This window comes from Chinchilla lanigera, unplaced genomic scaffold (genome assembly GCF_000276665.1).
Source record: "Chinchilla lanigera isolate Chin_1 unplaced genomic scaffold, ChiLan1.0 scaffold00048, whole genome shotgun sequence".
NCBI classification, from domain to species: domain Eukaryota; kingdom Metazoa; phylum Chordata; class Mammalia; order Rodentia; family Chinchillidae; genus Chinchilla; species Chinchilla lanigera.
Window position 1 is genome coordinate 11,862,753 of NW_004955449.1, and position 22,554 is coordinate 11,885,306.

Genomic DNA, 22,554 nt, shown 5'->3' on the forward strand with positions numbered 1-22,554 from the left:
GTTACTCAGAGGAATTATCTGAGAGCGTGATAGTTAAGGTGGGCAGAAGAAAGCGAGGCTGATGTATTAACAAGATTGTCTCCACCGTGGTTAGTTGCTTCCTGGGATCCTGGAGAACTGCATCTATGTGGAGAACTGAATCTAAGTGCCTATTTTTGGTGCACAGCAGGCTTTAGAATAAAGCTGCCCTCCTTTGTTTTTTAAATGAGCCTGTGCTTTTGTCTCTGGCAAGAATACATTCAAAGATTCTATTTTCCTCCAAGGCCCCAGCTGCCCCTCTGGACCCCATCTTTTACTTTTCTTTCCCAGGTTGCTTTTCTCCCTGTCTCTGCCTCTATCTGTCCTCTCTCTATCTTTCTCCCTCCCTCCCTCCTCCTCTCTCTTCTTCTTTCCCTCCTTGAAAAGACAAAGAAGACAGTTCCTTGGAGGCTTTCACCACCCTGCGCACTTCTGTGGGTCAGAAGTAGGAAATATTTTCAAAATGGTTTCCATTTCATATGGACCAGTAATGGTTTTCAATACACTTAGGATTAGGAATACCCAAAGTAAGCAATGAATATAGCCTTGACCTTTGTCCATGTTGTCAGTTTAAAAGAAATACAGTTCCTAGAATTGTAGTCTTTAGAAGAGAATACAATTTTTAAATAAAACTCAAATGAGAAAAGGATTCATTATTAGATCATTAATCACCTAGATTTGGAAGAATTGAGAGAAACCACATCACCCAGAGGAACATACTGTGTGAAATGCAGGTCCTACTGTATTGAGGAGAGGGAATTAGAGAAGCCATTTGTGTAGGTGAATGCACCAGGCAGCAATGCCATGCATGTGTAGAGTTTTGTGCCCTGCTGAAAGCCACTCTGATGGCACTGCTGAGGTGTGAGTCTCTGGGGCTGCAGCCAGCCAGAGGGGACCCTTCCCTATTCTTTTAAAGCTGCCACATAGACTCACAGATCTTGGGTTAAGGCTTAAACCAACGCAGTGACACCAGCAGTGACTCAGAACACTCTTTTAGAAGAGCATCACCTACCTACTCCAAGTGACAAGGCAGGAGCTCTTTTAAAGGATACAAGGAAGTCAAAGAGGCAAGAAGGTGTTCATCACCCTAAAACTCCAAAAGGTTTCCCCAGATACTCTAAATAGGCAAAGTGGAGGGCAGTGAACAAATCTGCGCTAATGAGAGGTAAAGCTCTATGGACATGTCTGTTTTACAGTCGGTCTGTATCCATTGCAAGCAGTAGTGGCGACAGATTTGAGCAAAGGAATGAGATATCCAGTGTGGTGACCTTCAGAACCATTGGTAATCAGTAAACAAACAGCAAGAATATCTACACGTACATGAGTGGGTTCCTGACTACCACTAATGAATGATCTCTCAAATGGTCAATCATATTCTCTGGTCAAACTTTTGAAAAATATTAGCACACCGTAGACTCACTTAAGGTGCCCGGTGTTTTAATTGTTCTGAAATTTATTCCTTATGTGTGGAAAAATCTGAGATGGGGATGGTAGAGGTAATAAAACCTGAACATGACAAAGAGACCGCTGTGCATGAAACAGACAAATAGTTTACAAATTGCTACTGTGGAATCTCACACATTCTCTGTTGGAGCATGTAGGGAGAGGAAGGGCAAGAGTAAGGGTTTCACTCATTTCATTTATTGTGTTACATTCATTTATTACATGCCTCCATGGCTGGACATTATTCTGAGATCTTTATATGGACTATCAATTTCAGTTCTCCCATCAGATCTTCTAAGATAATATTCTATTTATCTTCATCTTACTGACATGGAAACTGAGGCATAAGAATATTAAGTAAAATATAATGCTGAGGGTGAGGGAAGGAGGGGCACTGTCTGTACCCAGTAGCAGAAGAAGGGGGAAGACTAGCAGGAGAAGCAGAGATGCCCTCCGCAGGTTGTGCAGAGGGGAGAAGCCGAGCACCAGAGGAGATGGGTGAGTAGCAGGCAGAGTGACTTTCTGGGAATTTGTGAGGCAGGTTCAGTGATCCGAGGGAGAACAGAAGCGTGGTGGGAAGAGCCAGTCAAATAGTGACCAATAAGGCAGGACGTAAGACAGGAGAAAAGGCGTTTGTGAATACAGAGGGAAGTGCGAGATCAAGGGCAAGAGAAGCGCGGCCCAGTTCTGAGCCTTGCTGCCAAGAGAAGAGGGCAGCCTGGAACACACAGAAGGGCTGATTTAACTTGTAGAGGAGATTTATTTTGCATTTTGCTCAGAATTTGATAGGCTTTTGGCAAGGGTATGAAACAGTCATAGATTTGGCAGTCTTCTGCTAGCAGATTTGAAATGTTCAATCCTTAAGAACTGCTGCATCGTTAGGTTATGCAAAACAGGGTGCAATTTTGTAAATATGCCATCTTGTACTGATTTGACATTTGTTCTATTATCCCAGAATATGCCAAAGGGAGAGAGACCTTCAGATTTAAGCCAAACCTTAACTTGTTTGTGGAGTGCTGATAAAATGTTGACTGCTGTGTGATCTTTAAAGAAGCCAGTGTTGCCTGTGAGGCCTGAGGTAGAGCCCCCTGTCTGGGGCTGATGGGAGCTCTTTCCTTGGCACCACACGGGTGCTGTTGTTGATAGACATAAACAAGGACCACATCTGATGCAGTGGGTGGGAGACATTTTTTCTTAAACATTTTCTGTGGCCTCTGTCATGGAATTAATGATGCCTCCCAAAGTGGCATCATTTAATATTATTTATGTGGCATGGACTGCAAAATAGAATTCATCCGTAAGCCAGTAAACTGAAAGTAATATTTTACTGAATTGCTGGGTTTGTGTCCGTTAGATCCAGAGCTGCTCTCTCTTTCTGTAAGAGAGTGGGCACAGTGATGAATTGTCTGGCTGTGATGTCAAGGCACACCAGAATGTGATGGTGATGGACATAGGCTTTGGCATTAGGAAGACCTACATTCCCAGTGTTTCTTCCACCTACCTGAATATGAGCTTCAGGATGTCACTTATACCTCTCCAATCCTCAGTTTTATCATCTGGATGATGGGAATAATCAGACCTCCCCCAAGGGGTTGGGAAGATGATCCCCTGATCATTTAGGAAATGATCATTAGGAAATGATCACCTGTGCCCACCATGCAGTAACTGCTCAGAACATGGCAGCTGTCACCATCATTATCTTCAGGAAGCAAACTGTTCTCATGGTTCCTAGATGGCACAAGGGGTAGCTTAAAAATTGTACAACTTCTGTTTCTCACAGTACTTCCCTACTCTTATCAGCTCTTTTATTTCAAAAATACAAAGATTTATTTGTTGGAAGGTAACTGAGGAACCAGCATGATCCAACTCGCAGCTACAGATGGTTCTTCTTGGGGATTGAAGGAAAAGCTCCTCACAGAGATGCTGTGGAGTCGGCACTGCCACTGGACCAATCCTTCCTACTTCTCTTTGCCAGGCTGTTGCTGGCAGCAGGGTTCTCCGGAAGTTTCTAGCCTCAGGAGAGTGCCAACTGCACCACCATTGCATCCTTGCCCATTTATCACTCTGAGCTTCCTTTTTAGAGGTTGGTGATAGACTATTCAGCTTCTAACTTAGTCATCCGTTTCCTTTTTTATTTCTGTTTGCATTGATAGGCAAAGGGGGTAATCCTATTTGCATAGGTTAAAATAGCACAATTAGTTTTCCCCAATCACTAATCATATCTTAAATGAATACATGCATTTATTTCCCTGGTTTTGTATGTTATCTTCACAACTTAACGTGTGCCATTCAGTGGACAGCAAAGACGTAATGGAGAAGGCAGGAGCACACTTTAGTAGGGGGTGATCAGTCAGTGGTTCTGGAGGGAGAGTGACATAGCTGCACTTTCCTGGGGGGGGAAGTTTTCCTGCCTGAAAGTGGGTGTGTCTCCAAGCTGCCTGCCTCCCTGTCACAGAAAGGTCCCTGCAGAGGCTTCTCCTGGTAAACAGGGGGACTGCGCATTTGGAATGGCACACTTATCTTGCAGTTGCAGGGAGAGCTTTTGTTTTATTTTTCTCTTGCTGCATTAAAGTATTTGTCTTTCTTTCTTTGTAGTGTAATATTGTTAATGTAAAACAATTTGCATCATGACACTTTTATCACAGTTTTCGTCTTTTTCTCAGTATGTTGCATTTCTCACCATGTCTAGTTCATCACAGCTACAGTGTGTACATCACAACATTTATCTTAGGCTCAGGGTTTTACTTGTTTATAAAAATTGTCTTCTTTCAGCCTGTATTCACTCCATTTAAGAAAAAAAAAGGCAGCCAGAAACTGTTTTGGTCCAAACTCCAGTAGCTATCACATTCCTTGCTAACTGTCCTGAGTATTTATATGTCTTCTAACTATTACTCTATGTTTCAATGACATTTCTCAGTTTCATGGCACGGGGAAGTTGAGGAGCAGCTTTTGCCGTTCATGCTGGCAAGGCAGGCAGGGCCTTGAGGTTGCTGGAGGTGAGGCAAGGTGACAGTTGTGTATCTGGGTCAGGTCTGGGTGTTAACGCTCAGTGTCTTCTGTGAGCACAGAGCTAGATTTCACTCAGAGAGGAGCAAGGTGAAAGGAGCGTGGCAAGCAGAAAAGATCACTACAGAGGTTTCTAAAGGGGCTCCTGATTCTGCAACTCGGAATATTAATGCTCACTGTCAATCTTGAAGCCTTGGCCACTGCTATCTCTTGCTTTGAATAGTGCACAATAGTATCATTTAGGGAGATTTATTTTAACCCTTCCCTCTCTGCAGAGCAGAAAATTGTTCGGAATTCTATTGCTACCTGAGGCTACACTTCACCTGCACAGCCAGAACACATGCCTCCCCAAATTCTCAAGGCTCTTTAGACCCATCCCTCTCCCAGTTACTTAGTGTGACAAGGCAGGATACCTATCCAGGAGCCAGAGAACCTCCTATCACGGGGTATTAACATTTTATTACATACAGTTCCTTTTCTGGGAGACATATCCTCAACACCTTGGAATTTTAGAAGAAATGAAGTGCAACGTACATGTAAGAAGAGGGGTTTTGCTGTCAGATTTTGTCCAGCTCTAACACACAGATGGATCCTGGTACAAATTACTTACCTTCCAAATCTCATTATTTCCATTATAGAGTAGGGTGGGTATAGACCTGTTTCATGAAGGTTAGATGAAGCATGCTTTTATAATTCTTTCATGATGCAGAACACAGAGGCAGGCACAGAGAAATGTTCAGTAATTGTTGGTATTACTAGTGGCATGGTAATGTGAATTGAAAGCGGACCAAACACATTTCATTACATTTCTGAATGAGAATATTTTATTCTTCACCTTAGCTATTTCCACTTGCCTCTACAAGACTAGGACCAAATATCACAAACAGTAAAAATGCTTAATAATTTAATTTAGTCATTTCATTGATAAATGTTAGCACTGTGTTAAGATTAATGAACAATATAGACAAATCCCCTTCCTTATGATGTTATTGTGTACTGAGATCCAAATAAATATTTATTGACTAGGTGAGAAAATAAATGGGTGGTTGGATGAATTAGGTAATGTGATGGGTGGGTGGACAGATAGATGGATGATGGATGGATCATACACAGATAGGCTTATCTGAAACATCTCATCAGATGAAAAGTTGCTTAAAAAGAAAACAAAATTTAAGTACAACTTTTAATGACTCATAAATATTTATTCTGAAAGTTCACAAATTAATTCTCAATTTGAATCAAGATGGAAGCCTCAGTCATTTGAAACATTTTGGGCAGAAAGTTGTGGGCAGAGTGTCTTTTTCCAGAAAGGTTGTCATGGAAGTCTTTCATCACTATCAACAATTTAACCTTAAAAAATACTTTCCCCTGTCTCTTGATTCCTGTTTATGGGAGGGACGGAGAGGAGTCATTCTCATTCCCATTTCATAGAAATTAAGGCTCAAAGTGCCACACGGCTCCAGTTCCACAGCTCACTGATACTGAACTTGATACCAGAATTCTAGTACTCTGAGCAGGACTCCCATCAAAAGATATCTGTAAAATACAAGCCTTGGCTCTCATTAAATTTTATCAACATGCCACAGGACCAGCCTGCTGTTATAAAGAAAGGACCTTGCCTGTTCTTCTGCCCATCCCACTATAGGACAATCAAAGTGGACTTGAGCTTACTACCTCCCGGTCCCCTCTCTACCTTCCTCCCAGTCTCCTCTCTACCTCCGGGTCCCCTCTCTACCTCCCAGTCTCCTCTCTACCTCCCGGTCCCCTCTCTACCTCCCGGTCTCCTCTCTACCTCCCGGTCTCCTCTCTACCTCCGGGTCCCCTCTCTACCTCCCGGTCTCCTCTCTACCTCCCGGTCTCCTCTCTACCTGGCATTTTAACCTTCATCCCAACTTTGTGAACTGCCTCACATTCAAACCAGATACCTACTTCTATGATTACAAAGTCTTCTTTACTCAAAATCTCTGCCCCACTCCAGATTTTCTGACTCAGGCCATGAACCTATCTTTAAAAATCTGACCTTTCAATTTTTATCCTGTTTCCCTGGTGGTTTTGATAATGACTTTATCTAATAGCAGTATTTTTTCCAATATGCAGGATACCATAGCCAATAAGAACTCACTGATTTTTCTAAGGCCACCCTTGATCTTTTTCACCCCTTTTCTCTCTCATATGTTACACTTGCCGAGGTTTTAAACATCTGTTCTCAAAGAGGTAATATTTGCTCTTCATTCAGAATTTAGCAATGTGGACCAAAGTTCACATGACATATTGCAGAGCATGTCTAGTTGCAAATGCTATACAGGCTCTTTGAAATGTAGCATGTATGGCACCATGTGACACATGGTTGCCATGGTAATACACTTTTTGGCTGAACTGCAACAGAAGCCCATGGAACGTACATTGCTAATATGAGGCTCTGCCCTGTGCTAATGCATAGGACACAGCCAATCTGGGATCTGGGGCTCAAGGGGGTTTGCATGCAGCCTGGGTGGCAGGTGCCCTCTTCCTATGTGCGCAGGGAAGATGTGGCACCCTCCCCTTCCAGTCTTGTCTCCCAGGCACAGGGCATGCTGTGCATTCTGCCATGCATGGAGACAGCATTTGCTTGAATATCGGTTTGCTATATTTTGTATCAAAGGGGGCCCCAGCTGAAAACATTTTATTTTGTAAACTGAAGTGAAAAATCAGTTTATGGCAGATCCTTTTTTGAATAATGACATTCTTTTTCCCAATTCCAGAATTCAACAGTCATGAGCAGAGCTGAAAATTTTAAACAAGTTGAGTACCTCCTTATTCATGGAACAGCAGATGGTGAGTTTCAGTTAATTAGACTTTTTAGTATCACAGACAGGTTTGCAATTTCACTACTGACAAAACAAAAGCATGAGGGGCAAGACTGTTACATTTACTTCAATAAAACAGTGTTGCTTTCCACAACTCACTTGTCTTGGGCTAGATGGGATGCTAAGTCCTAGAACTTCAAACAGTCCCTTTCTTCTTGTGCCTTTCCCACCCTCTGGTATCAGAAAAATGAAGAGGTTATTAGCTACTTGTTTCATTTCTCTCCCTGCAGATAACGTTCACTTTCAGCAGTCAGCTCAGATCTCCAAAGCGCTGGTGGATGCGGGAGTGGATTTCCAGGCAATGGTACAGCAAAACTTTGTGCAATGGGAACAAAGTGTCTGATGGAGTCTAGTTTCTTCTTTAAGGGCTGCCTGTTCCTATAGGAAGTCCCAGAAGACAGGGACGTAAGGAACTTGTTGGAGAAGTGCTATCCTTGAGTCTTCCAAACATAATGTTCAATAATATTAGCAAGTTTGAGGTTGGGAAGAACAATATTGCATGTCCTTGGATTGTCAAAACATTGGTCTCCTACTTGTGTGCTTGTTCAGTCTCCCTATTTTGATTCAGAAGTAGTCACTTGTGCAGTAAATGTAGCAGAGTGATTCTAAAGTGAAACCAGTATGATAATAGCTCGGCTCAACATGAAAATCCATTTCTGTCTAGTGTACATGACTAGCCACTCCAACAACAGTGAGATATTAATAATCAGCACACTTCATTTTTATACAATTGCCATGTTATCGTTTGCTGAACCACTACAGGCAACAGGCAATTAAGTTTGTTTAACAACGTCAGAAATAGCTATAGCAATGATTTGTTTCCTCCACAGAGAATATTTATGGCTATTTAGTCAAATCTGTTTTCTTTTTCAGAAATTTTTAGATTAAAAAATATATGTGTGTTGTTTATATATGTGCATCGTACAGAATATCTTAGTATAAAGTGCAGCTTTCTTGTCATTTTAGAATAGCCTGCTTTTCCCTGCTCTTACACACATGATTTTCTCTGTGCTCAGTTCAAATGGTGCCAATTACATTGGAATGAGACAGTTATTTAATACAGAGAAAAACTCACATATTTTGGGCTAGATTCTTGTAAGAGATTAAATTTGTTTTTCCACTATTAAAAGCAAAAATACATAATATTTTAGACAATTTTTGAAATTTAACTTGTCTCCATTAATATATGTTTGCCTACCAACGTCTTCCCAATTATTTAGTAAGGTATACACTTTATTTTTGCCTCTGCTCGTGAATACCTTCATAAATGTCAGACATAGATTTTTAAAATTCTAGTGTAAAATATGTTTACAAATAACACATTTGACTTTTGCCTTTACTTATGCTAAATATATGTTGCAATATTTAAACAGGTTTTTCCAGTTTCTTAGTGAAATAGTCTCAGAAAAAGTGGCTTTTAAAATGTATTTATTTTAATGTAGCTTATCTTATTAAAGTGTAGAGAAACTTGACCCTTTATACATGGTGTGGTCCTAAGTGTCCTGTGAGTCAAATTTGAAGGTGGACTTATGTGCTTTAATTACAATTTACATATATACTTAAAGAACTAGTGAGTAAAGCTAAATGTACAGTGGATTTTCTCAGCACCTGTAAAAGGTTATTAGAGACTTCTGCAGGACAAAACAACATGCTTTGTAAAAGCGCTGGGGAAAATCAGATAGTTTCTTTAATCACGTTTCAATTTCTAAACTATTTCAGGAATTAAAATACCTTGTTTTATTCAGTGTATACTGTGAGAGAGCATGTGAATTTTTTAAAAGCACAGCTGATTTCCTAATTCTGACCTTTTTCTTTCTCTCTCTAGTGGTATACCGATGAAGACCATGGAATTGCTAGCAGCACAGCTCACCAGCATATATATACTCACATGAGCCATTTCATAAAACAATGCTTTTCTTTACATTAGCACCTCAAAACAGCAAGCCATACCGCTTATTAAAAAAACATTTTTGTTCTCCTTATTTCAAAGCTGCTCTGCTAAGATGATCTTAAAAAGATTCTCAAATCAAGAAACTTAAGGTCACCTTTGTCCTCAAATTCCACACTTAAAATCATAAGTAGAGACTTCTGTCTTCACAACAAATTATTACTTTACAGAAATCTGGATTATTCGCTCTGCTTTTATTTATCATTTAAAATCATTTCCATGGCAGCTTCTGAAACAACAAATATAAATTATTTTTCTGAGAGCTTTGCATAGGTTCCCTAGGCAGCATTTTAATTTTTGCAACTAGACTAGTCCAAATCTTGTTCTCTTCTTTAAAGAGACGACAAGATATGGGCAATGATGTCACTAGGGCAGGGACAAGAAAAGAGGAAAAAAGGAGAGGAGGTGGCAGGGCATGGATAGGAACCCCAGTCCAAGCACACCAACCCAACCAGGCTACTGTCAGCTCCCTTCAGAGAAGAGCTGTTCACAGCCAGACTGGCACAGTTTTCTGAGAAAGACTATTCAAACAGTCTCAGGAAATCATATATGCAAAGCACTGACTTCTAAGTAAAACCGCAGCAGTTGAATAGACTCCAAAGAAATGCGAAGGAAACTGCCAGCAATGTAAGGCCCCCAGGTGCCAGTTATGGCTATAGGTGCTACAAAAACACAGCGAGGGTGATGGGAAAGCATTGTAAATGTGCTTTTAAAAATAGTGATGTTTTCTAGTGAAAAGATGAAGCTTGGAACTAAGATGTGAACACATCAGCTAGCCCTGTTAAAAGGTGAAAATATTTGTATCGCAAATTCTAACTTGAAGGAATTCTTCAATCAATTTTTATTGCATTTCTTTGAGCATCTTAAAAAATACTTCAAGCTTTCTTGGATTCATTTTTTTAATAAAAAGACAAACTAGTATGCTGTATATTATTATTCCCATTTACATATCATGGGATTTCTCCTGGTCATTTAATAAATGTGCCTTCATTTTGCAGAGGTAATGAGTTGTGTCTTTAATCAGACCTAAACCACACTGAAGTGTGGACACATTTGTTCAGAAAAGCACTTGTTTATTGTTAGTAATCCCCAACTACCTGGTAAACATGGAGCGCTCAGCACTTAAAAAAATTAGATACATAAAAATGTGTTGAGAAGTTCATAAGGACTCCATCTAATATGTATAAAATTTATGTTATAAATACATACAGCTTTTGAAAAATGAACTTTAATTTTTATTAATAAATGAACTTTAATAAAATGAACTTTAATAAAATTTTATTCAAGGCAATTTGATGAGGTTTGCACTGTAAGAACAAATAATGCCAACAATAACATCTTGGTATTTCTGATGGCTCAGTAGAAGTTGAAATAAAAGGCAAGTTAATCATTTAAGTGTTTGGTCAATTATTTTTGGTTGACATAACTATAATAATGAAAGCATTGATTTCAGATGCTGAATTTGACCTAGTAATGTCTAATACTGAGAACATATGATTTTTGTTTCAATTATTTGCAAAATATGCTCATTTTAAAAAATTAATTTTATGAATTTAAACTCTGCTTTAGGACATTTGCTACACAAAGTCATCACAAGCAGTGAGCTAGAGCACGAAAATCTAAAAATGGAAGAAATGGAAAAATTCTATCAATTCAACATATTGAGTCATCCACAAGAACGTGAGAATAGACAGAGCACTGTGAAAACCAGCTTCAGCTATATTTTCAGAGTGCGCCATTGAGTCATTTCACCTTCACAAACTCTCAAGTCCTACTCATCCATTTGAACCATAAACTAATGTTCAAACCCGTGGGCTTCTTATTATAATTGTAATTCTTAATATAGCTCAGTCACTGTGAGTAGTTGGACTTATCTTTTCAGTTTTCTTCATGGAGCAACAATAATATATATTTGCATCTTGGACAGCATTAATAGTCATACTAGCAAATTATATAAAAAGTAGCCTTTTATCTTAATTGAAACCACATATTGCACAGTCATTCGGATATTTATTACTAGCATTAAAATCAAATTATGTGTAATATTTATGTAACATTATTATAAATTCATTATTCTTTCATTTTAAAACATACTAAATATTTTTTCTGGAACAGCACATATTTTTCAGGAAATGTGGGTTATAAATGGGAATGATGTGAATACATACAAAATATTTTTTATTTGACTCCCAGAGGACAAATCCAGTAATAGTTTTAAATTAAATATACAAATCCAGTAATAGTTTTAGATTAGCGTATTGGAAAATGAGGCAAGGAAATTGATAGATAAATTGGAGATAAACTTAACCTGACAGTCATTTTGAAACATACAGGAAATACCATACCACTGAGAGGTGTAGATTTTTCCTCTGATGACAGTTCCAGCCTCTGTGGGCATGTGGATGGCGATGACTCCTTTCAAAAACAACCTGTTAGGTATCACCACCAGGGTCATGTATGATAATCAAAGGGAGAAATGCTTCACATCTCGATACAATTGATACAAGACTTTTAAGTCTCCATTAACATTTTAATTTTTTCTATTATTTACCTTGGGCCATGCTGGGGATTCAACCTAGGGCCTTGCACGTGCCAGGGGAGTACTTTATTACTGAGCTGCATCCCCAGCCTTCTATCAAGATTTTCAGAAAATCATTTTTAAAAATTATTTTTAAACATTTTTGTTGGACACCTTGCTAAAAATACTTACATATCTTCATGCTTTCTTAAATAGCAGGCACAGAACATAATCCAACACATCCCTGGTGACTCAGAGGCACCAGCATAAAGATCAATGATCACATCAGGGTGTATGTCATTCTGGATGTTTTGTTTTCTTTTTTATCCACAGGCTATCAGTTCCACCTCTTGACATTTGCCGCTTTTGCTTTAAGTTGATGTGAGAACACTGATTTATAATAGGACTAGATTTGCACAATATTTAAGAGTCAATAAATTTTAAATGAAAAACATACCAAAACACAAGTGTTAAGATTTGTGTCTGGATTTCCCCCCAAATCTTCATGTACCTGTAGACAGGGCTTTTTAGGAGGCAGCTGAATCTAGAGTGTGTGATTGATTTATAGTGCAGTGCTGGGATTATGAGTGCTGGAATTAAAGGTAAGTGATTGCTGGATCAGTCCACTGATTGGATTGGCACTTCCCTAACCCCAGCAGTCTGAATAGTATATAAGGAACCAAAGGAGGATTGTCTCTTTCTCTCCTCTCTTGTTGCTTTGGCATCTTCCACCACCATGAATTGCTGCCCCTCTGCCATGCCATCCTGTCTGGGAGCCAGCCAATTACGGACTGAAACCTTCACATACTGTGAGCTAAATAAACCTTTCCTTCCTTAACTTTAGGTGTTGGGTATTTTGTCTCAGCAATGAGAGAAAAGAAACTAAGACAACAAGCATAGCTTTTTTTATAAGGTAAGAAAATTTTGTTGTGCAAACTTTGTGACAGTCAGTTATCTATACAGGTCCAGAAATATTTTTGCACACATCTCCGGTGGCCTAGAATATATGATCTGGACACCTCTGGGATACAGATTATTGAGAATGAGAGAGAAGTTGTGGTATAATGTATAACATCACTCACTACTTAATAAGAAAAGCTCAGAGCATGGCATTAATAAGACTCATGCTATGCTTAGTAGGAATTTATGATCTTTCTGTGGGTCACTTTTCTGTGACAATATTAAGATTTAATCCCAAGAATTTGATTTAGTAATAAGAGAGAGAACTTTCTTACTGCTGCTGAGAAATTGACTTTTTTGGTACTTACATCCTTTAAACTTTAGTAAACTCAGTTCTTATTCTACACAAACTTTCCATCTGAGCCAATTTTACAAGTTTGTCAAATTACCTAAAAACAACTGTCAATATTGTGAGAAGTGTGATTATTCAACAACAAAACCTCTTAATTATAGCCATCTCTAGGTATTCATAGGGGATTTGTTCTACATCCTCTTATAGAAATAGGTACCAAAAACCAAGAAAACTCAAATAAAATGGCATAGCATTTACATATAACCTAGGTATATCCCCCTATATATTTTAAATCAACTTCAGATTGCTTATAATACCTAATACATTGTAAATGCTATTTAATGCTATATTTTAGGAGAATAATGCAAGAAAAATGCTGTAAATGCTGCATCCACATGCTTTTTTTCCCAAATGTTTTTTTCTGCAATTAGTTGAATCCACAGATATGGAATCTGAGGACTACGACTATCAAATGTACTACTTTAATTTCCTTCTATTTAAAGTCAAATCTCTGAGTCATGAGAAAAAAAGGAAGGATTTCATGTTATTGCATAGATTTGGCTTCTAATATTAATGAGAAAGAAATGAATGATAAAGAAAATTTAACATACTGAGCAAAAGTATCATTCATCTTAACCTGATGTGGATTTTATGGGCCAGAATGCATACCCGAGTAAGCAGGAAAGCAGTCCTGTCTCACCTCCTGCTAGAGACACACTGCCCTGCAGCGAGGGTCAGATGGACAGCCCAGCGTCAGGTTATGAGTGCCACTACTCACCAGTGGGAAACACTTAATGTTATTTAGGCTTTTTGTTTCTAGTGCTTTATTTGAAACAGTATAAACATCCCTACCTCAGAGAACTATCACCCTGCTCAGATGATATACATATATGCAATGCCTGGTGCTCTACTTTTGTTTTTCTTTCCTCTTGTTCATAGTTATTTAGCTGTGTTTCCCACCTTGATGTATCCATAGACTGCACAGGTTCTTGCTTTAGGTTTTTATGCCCTCAGATTCTGGACATGTGAAGGTGCTCAGTAAGCACTATTACTGACATAACAGTGAGAACCCACTTTGGACCTTTAATCATTCTTAACAAACCAACAAATAGCATTTTCTGGGATATTTCACTTAGTATTCTGTCAACAGCTTTTGCTGGCTGGGTAAACAGCAGAGTACAGAACTCTGGACAGTTACAAAGGAAGGGTAAAATATCATCTCTACCTTGGAAGAGCTTATGAACACATGGAAGAAATATGTCACATTACTAAAGCACATGACTCCAAACACACCAAAAAGAAAGAATAAGACACAGAAAAAAATGAATGAGCTGGGTAGGATGCCATGCGTCTTCTGCAACTGATGAGGCAGCCATTGACTAAAATTTGTGCTACATTCAGATCTTGGATTTCTTTAATAATCTCAGTCTTACTGTGTTTAGACCATTTTTTTTGGAAAAATTTTTCCACATATAACTAAACTGGTGTATAGTGTGCTTATGTAAATACATAAAAAGAATTATAACAAAGCTATTGCATCTTGGCTCACTTGTTAAGCACCCATGGAACTTACTTGGTTTCAGTACTAATAGAAATTTAGACACTGTTCACAGGAAGTTTTGTTTGATTATCTGAGAGTCTTCTTGGGATCAGAATCCCAAAGAAAATGATTCCACTCTTTTTCCACTATATTTTGTACTGTACTGCCAGACTTAATCTTTTCAAAAGTTCAGGTATATCCATTACTAAAAGCTCTTACTGGATAAAACTCAAATGCCTTATAGAATTTAATATCATTTATCATGTCTCTAATTTGTGTTTCTACCTTTTCTTACAACTCTTGCACCCCACTAACAGTCCACTATACTGGGTTATTTGCTAAGTTCAAAATATAGCATATATCAATTATGCCTGACTCTGGTGATGCCAATTATTTTACATTGATTGAACTTATCTTTATTTCAAGAATGACGTGGCTTTGAGAACATTTGCAGTTGCTGATGTATATTTTCCCCCATTTCTATTCTAATTCACATGATATTTCTGTAACGTTTTCCTCTCACTCTGTCCTACTCAATATCTCACCCTTGAATTACTTACTGTTTTACCCAGACCACCAACTCAGTACAAATCACATTATATTACAATTATATTACATTAAATTACATTATATTACAATCCACCCTGCCCTTAGAAGTGAAGATCACTGTCCTCTTTTCATAGTTCCAGTACAAATGATAGTGCCCAATACACCAGTAGAAACTAAATTGGGTGCCTGGCAAGCCCAAGGTCCTGAGTTTGATTCCCAGTACAAAGACAAAACAAAACAAACAAGCAAACAAAAAACCACTAAATTAGGGAGGACAGTGGTATCAGTCAACTGCAGCTTTCTGCCAGGAAAAACTAAGGTATCTAGAAGATGACCATTACTAACTGAAAACTACCTTCTGAAAGTAGATGTTTAGATACACCTTTTACTAATCACATTACCCAAATTATTTTCATAAAACTTTCAAATTATTGTAATCTCAGTTCATTGCATTGCATGGATATACGAGATGGACATACTGAAAAAGAGAGCAAGCTTATAATGATAGAAAAACAGTCAAGTGCTTGGAACTAAACAGGCGAAGGCTAAACAGAAACAGGAGCGGATCAATACAATTAGGAAACAGATTAGCCACACTTGGAAGACCCAGGGAAAATCCTTAAAGATATAGGAATTATCATTGGAGCGTTGTTATCAGATTACAGGCCCAAATTACACCAAGGAGACATTCAGGTTATATGTGGGAAAAACTTCCCAATATTGTATGTGGTGAAGTAGTAGCAATTACAAAGTAAACTCACTAGTCAAGAGACCATGAGCAGTATGGTAACATTCTGAGTGCAGTTACCTCCACAACACACTGCCACACGGCTGCAGAAGAATGAAGGTGCCACTTGACCTTCACAACAAATAGGGAGGGGACACGTTTTTCACAGTAGTTTTCTTTTCAAAACAGGAGTTAAGGCTTTCTAAAGATGGGGAATCATACTGACTTTAGGACTTTTGACTAGTCAAAAGAGCCATGCCATTTCAGCCCAGGACATTGCTCTCTGTAAGAATGAAGAAATATGTTATTTTCTGCTCACAAAGCATATATTGCTGAAATACTCTTAGAATCTTTGGATCACCAAGGTTTCTCAATGGTGGGCATACTTAATATTATATCTGAACAATCAAGACTTTCTACATTGATTTACTGATTGATATGAAGGAAAAACAAAGACAAGACACATTGCGTCATAATTTAAAATATGCAAGGATATTAGGATAAATATTTATTTCCACATAACATTTCTTAGTTGTGAAAAACACAATATCCTAGTCACTTTTACACATTACTTAAACTTTGCAATAAATTACATTCAAGATATTCCTTAATTTTGACCAGGAATCTATAATTAGAAGTAAATATACATATACATATATAACACTACATTTTTATATTTTATATGATTTCAAAATATTAGGATTAACATAGGAATAGCATTAAAATTCACACAAGAACAAAATGACTATAAAAATACTCAGAAATACAGAATTTCATTGGCTATGATTGTGTGTTCAAATCATTGATCACATGAAGGTTTTAATTCGCTATGATCATTTTTAACAGAACAGTTCTTAATATATTAAAATACTAAGGGATTGCTTTTGGAACTGACTAGCTAAAATCATAAAACAATGGAAATGTTTACAGTATAATATCAGTATTATAAAATACACAAAGGCAACATATTTGGAACATAAATTTCTGTATTTTTCTTCAGTATTTATAAATACAAACTTTATTAACTGCAAATTCTTCCTCCCATAAATCTTTAACTCATTTTCCATAAAAATAATTCCATCAAGGATTATGAGGACACATTTTTTTCTAAAGGTAATAAAATGTTGAATCTAATGGAGGCTTTGTTGGTCTTCCCCCTCTCATTAGCTTAGTTACAAAAAAGATTTTTCCCCACTTTTCCTGTGCGTTTATACACAGAGTGTGTAGTAGTTTATAAAGGCCCCATGGCTCTGAATCACTGTAACACTGGACACTGGAGTGCCATAAGGTTGATGACCGCCCATTTTTCTTAGGAGCCAAGAATGTCCCACTCTGAATTACCATCACATTTAGTTTTTATTAACTTCACATTCATCTAAAATGCAATTAAATATTACACTTTTGGTAGTGCTCAAGAATCCTCAACTTTCCTTCATCTTGCGTAAACTCAGTAAAGATGGATTACTTCATATGGACCGAAATATCTACAGAACCTTCCCAAACATAATCTGAAATTTCTATTTAAAAGATTGTTTTTCCACAACATGCATTTAATTAAAAAGTGGAAAAGATCTTTGCAAAAAAGTTACAACTGGAGGCCTGTTGGTTTAACATTATACCATGATTGAGAACCAGCATTAAACAGTGCACGACCATTAGCAGCAGAGGGACTGTACAGAGTGGAACAATGATTTACCATGTGGTAATCCGGGTTTATTTGAAAAATAGCTATTGTCAGTGGGAGAGAACTTTAACAGTCTATTCTGATAGATTTTAGCTGAAAATCCCATAAAATGTATAAAGTTTTTCTACTGCATTTTATATAGGCCTAAAGTTGGATCATGTAGTCATAACTTGAACTGTAAGCAAAAATTGCTTGATTCTGCATTGGTGTCTGATTCTTTTTAACAAATTGTGAACAAGTGTCTATATTGTTTTCAAAGGACTTTAAGCTTCAGTTATATATAAATTCTTAAGTATTAAATGTATCAGTACATCAAGGAAATGCATAAATACAATTATGAAAAAAAGCTTTCAAAGTAATTTTTTGATTTGGGTGTTATGAAATAAGTCACAAATGCTAAGCTATAAAAATAAAAAGGAGTAAGACTACCTTTCAAAACTCTTCTGCAGGAAATTGTCAGGCATCTTCATGATATTAAAGTAGGAAAATATAAACTAGGTAACTATGACTTATCTCTTTAAGAAAGCTATTGCTCTCATAAAGCTCACAATGAGAATCCAGTGTTTACAAATGTCTAACGTATAGCAAGGAACACATGGATTCTTACATCAGCTACTGTACCTGCTCACAAGGGTGTCTCACTGTTGAGAAGGTTAAACACAGAAATGAAACAAGTATTGCACTACTTACATCGTGAAGGTAGATTTGGGAAGAGAGACAGAATTTACAATACATGATCAAAGCAGTTTTATTAATAATTATGACACTCTTCTCATATATATGTAAAAAATAAATTGAAGATCAAGTCATAGACAAGTCTCCCTGTCAACACCTTTCCCTGAGTCAGCTTTCTTCTCTTTTCGGCTTTCAGTGCTATAGGAGGAAAAAAGAAGAAATTTGCGACTCAGTTTGGCTACATGGAGATTTTGCTTGCTAAGAAACAAAACCCATCAATCCCAAAGCAACACAAGAGCCCAAAAAGCACAGATAGACAGCAACAATTAAAATCCTCTGCATTCAATGAGATAGAAACCAAGAATTGCAGAGAGGGGGAAATTTAAAAAGCAGGCACTAAAGAACAAAAATCAGGCATTTTAAAAATAGTTCTAAAAGCATGCAAGATTAATGCCTTAGTCCTCTTTTGGGAAAGGCATCACAGATGATTGCTGAAAATGCCAGTCATGCCCCATCATAAGACAGCACTAACAATTGTAAACGATACAAACAAACTGCCACAGAAGATATCTCTGAGGTCTGCTGCAAGTGGCTCATCCTTTGTGCTTGAACTGGCTCTTGATCTCTGCTGAGGACGGTCTTGGTCAAGTGACACAGACATACCTCTGGTCTTGGCAATGTGTTGCCCTACATCTGGCTCCCCAGATACCCGAGTTTTCCCTTCAGGAAAACCCTCAGCATGTGAAGCCCAGGAATGATCTTCATCTCACTCACTGTAGAATAAATTCATTCTCAAATGGCTTCTGTTTCATTTAGTCTCTCAAATAATTTTACTAAGGGTCAAGCTGGTAGTATGATTCTACCATTTTTGTCTACTTTTTCAATTTTTTCCTACTCTTTCCCTACTCTTACACCGGAGCTTTTGTGGAAAATGGAAACTGAGGTGCTCATGTGCACGAAGCTCACTCCAAGAGTGCGAGCTCCCAGCAGAGTAGAATCCTCACCAGCCCCCCCCGCCCCTCTACATGGGGACCTCTCCATGCCCTTCCTCCCTGACACAAGAGTAACACAAAGCATAACCCGCAGCCAGCCTCTGAGGCAGGAATAATACACACATTTTTACTATTAACTTCAGACCTTAATACAAACTTATGAAATAGTTGAGGGTAGAAACATCCTTGGTTTTATAATTCTTCTCCAAGCAATAATCAAACACCCTGTTTCTATGGGGCCTCCTGTATAGCTTTCTTAGTGGTCAATAACTTAGACACATTCTAACAGTGTGTTTTTAAAATTGTTTTTCCTCCAATTCAAGATAGAAACAGCCCTTCTCAGTTGTCACCACTACCCGGCACCATCAGGTAAGAAGTGCCGGAGCTTCTGCCATGTATGGCGCACTGCCAGCGCAGAGAGCTGGTGTGAGCGAGTGTCTGTGGCACCCGGGTTTGTGCCTGCCACACTTCTCAGCACATACTCCTTACAGGTCAGAGCAAAGTAACATTTCTCCCTTTTCTTTTCTCCTTCCATGAGAAGAGATGACAGTGTGCACATGATGTGTTGAGAGCCTTAACTCTGTATTTTTAACTCCCCTATCTGTATGACTCACTTTCTTCTACTTTAAGTTCCTTTATATGACAAGTGTCTGCTATCCTGCTTTCCAAATTAACTTTTCTTTGGGCTTTACCTGGCTCCTAGTCTCTTCTTCCAAACAAAGCCAATGCAAGATGACAGAATGGGAGCAGGACAGGGAACCCAGGGCTAAGGGTTGGAAAGTCTGGGTTCAGGTCACAGAAGCAAGAATGAGATGTATGGGCTTGGACTAGTTATTTAATCTCTCTGATACATAGTTTCTTCATATGTAAATTAAATTTTGTATTAGATGGTCCTCTAAGTCCTCTATAATTTGGACATTGTTTTTCCCAAGTTCAATAGACTATTTCATTAGAAAGATATGGGAACGAGTCCCATCCATATGAGGTCATGAGGGACAGAGACATACTGATCTCTACAGGTGCGCATTTCCTATGTGCACAGTCCTTTGGGATACAAGAGTGCTTCATAACCTTTTGATAACAAGTGAATTTCTAATGCACTGCTAGTCACTGAGCAGCAAAGAAAAAGATACTCAGAATATCAACTTGATCCACAGGTGAGCTTCCTCCTGATCTGTTTTAGCTATCATGGGGTTTTTTCTTTGTTATAAAACTACAACTGATTAAATGACTAGGATTCCCTCCCTCGTTATAACTATCGGTTTGAGTATTGGGTTAGATTTTAGTGAATTTCATAAGCAGAAGTTTTATAACCAGTTTGAGAATTTTATGAAAAATATTCCCACTTTGAGTGTTCTTCTTAGTGTGTGACTCCTTGTAGACTCCTTGCTACATTCATGTTTTTTGAGATGCCCATAAATTTTAGGCTTTATCATAATAAAATACATTACATATCTATTATGTGTCACTGTAATAAACATATTCCACATCTTTTACATGCCAGACACTCTGCAAAGACCTAGGAATACAAGATAGACAGCACTCTCCTTGCTGTGTTAATTTAAAATACAAGGAAGTAATAATTCAAGAGAGAGCAAAAAGTGACCCACTGCTGTCTTGCCTCTAAGAAATCTACAAAGCTGTTTCTTTTCATTGGCACTAGGATAATTGTTACAAACAGTATTTACTGAGCAGGCATGAGAGAGCCTAGGCCTAGCAAATCAGAGCAAAGGAAGAATATCTAGCATAGAAGGTGGTGGGGAGTGCAGGGTAGACTAGGGAGGAAAGAGCAAGAAGGGTGGTCCCAGAGCCCATCGCACAGCAAAACTAAGGCTGCTTCTTCTAGCTTTGATAGTACCTTTCCAAAAAAGCTGACCTTGGGGATCAGTTTTATAAAACATAGTAGTTGTTCACTGTTCTGAACTAATGTGGTTTATAGTGAGACTTGGCACCAATCTATTCAGTGAGCTTTAGAGGAGCTTTTCATATATATGTACAGCACTGTTAACTTGGGTCTAAAACAGACGTCGTACAGATGTAGAATTTGGATCAGTCCTTAGGTATTACTTGCAGTCAAACTAGGTAAGATTTCTGACAACAAAAGTGAATGAAATCATTGTGAAAATATACTGCTACTCTAAACTCCACTTTAAAAAAAGTTAACTAAGTTTCTGTGAGGCCTATATAGCAAGGGAAGGATGGAAAACAACTGAGAGGGATGGACCAAAGGTTGCACAGGGCTTGAGAGAACAGCGACAGCTTAGGTCCTGAGAGACACAGGGCCTGGTAACCCGGTTTTCAGGGGGTTTTGTCTAATTTTTGGTTTGGTTTTCCAGTGGATATTCCAACAGCTACCAAAGTATTGTAATTTCTGGTTGTATTTCAATGCCTTCAACAGATACCAAGAGAAGGCAGTAGCTTTTGGAGAGTGTTGCTCTTACTGGTATTGATAGTTGTAGTATTTCTACAAGTCACATTCATTCTGGCTGGAGTTTCACTGTTATGAAGCTAAGAGGTACTAACCAAAGCCAAGGGATATTTTTCCCATGGGAAAGCCAGAGATTACATCTCATAAAAAGGAAATCTGAGTGAACTTTCATTCTATAGTATTCTGAACCTCAAGTCATTGGGAATATGTATTCAAAGAATAAGGAACAAAGGACTGATCTATTTAAAACTGACCTATAAAAGGTTACATTTTTCACTACAGTCAATCTACTTCCAAAGTAATCCAAACTCATATTTTTTAAGCAACTAAATATTTCTGGTGAAGACCATCACTTGACTTTATTATTTACCACTGGAAAAAACAGGGGAAGCATTTAGAATGTGGATATATATAATTCGGGAAGAAAAACAATTTACAAAGTTGACTGTTTCAAGTTCTCCACCAATTTCCCATACCAGGTATTTTACTTTGAACACATCGACCTGGATTTCATACTTTAAAAAAAAATCAGAGAAATGCCATATTTCTTCTATGAAAAGATTCATAAGCATACATTTCAATATACTTGAAAAAGCACCCTTCTCATAACTCTAATTTTCTTTTAAGAGCTCTAGAAAAATGCAAAATTATTGTGAGGATGACTCAGACTGTAGCAAAGTTTTGGGGAAGGGAACATAAAGTATATTTTAGAATAAAACATTATTGCTACTTGACCCAAGCAAAGAAAGACATGGTAGTTTTGAAACTAGGTTTTAAAGACATCTGCCAGAAGTCTTTACCTTTAGAGTAAATTTTGGAGTTGAGAACAAGAGATAAGGAGAATGAGATGGAGGGAGGAGAAGGAAGAGGAGGGAGAAGAAAAGAAGGAAGAGAGCCAGGAAGGAAGGAAGGAAGGAAGGAAGGAAAG

General features: G+C 38.0%; 2 protein-coding genes across 5 annotated transcripts in view; one reads left to right on the forward strand and one right to left on the reverse strand.

Annotated features, from left to right (window-relative positions):
• Nucleotides 1-10,656, forward strand: part of Dpp4 (dipeptidyl-peptidase 4) — a 77,415-nt gene extending 66,759 nt beyond the window's left edge. For both annotated transcript variants that reach the window (XM_005393318.2, XM_005393319.2), the window contains exons 24-26: nt 7,209-7,281; nt 7,544-7,617; nt 9,139-10,656. In XM_005393318.2, coding sequence (XP_005393375.1) covers nt 7,209-7,281; nt 7,544-7,617; nt 9,139-9,240 — 249 coding nt within the window. In that variant the 3' untranslated portion in view covers nt 9,241-10,656. The remainder of the gene's footprint in view (nt 1-7,208; nt 7,282-7,543; nt 7,618-9,138) is intronic.
• Nucleotides 10,657-16,317: 5,661 nt separating this feature from the next.
• The window catches only part of Slc4a10 (solute carrier family 4, sodium bicarbonate transporter, member 10), a 280,912-nt gene continuing 274,675 nt past the window's right edge, over nt 16,318-22,554 (reverse strand). For all 3 annotated transcript variants that reach the window (XM_005393324.2, XM_005393329.2, XM_005393323.2), the window contains one exon: nt 16,318-18,404. In XM_005393324.2, coding sequence (XP_005393381.1) covers nt 18,338-18,404 — 67 coding nt within the window. In that variant the 3' untranslated portion in view covers nt 16,318-18,337. The remainder of the gene's footprint in view (nt 18,405-22,554) is intronic.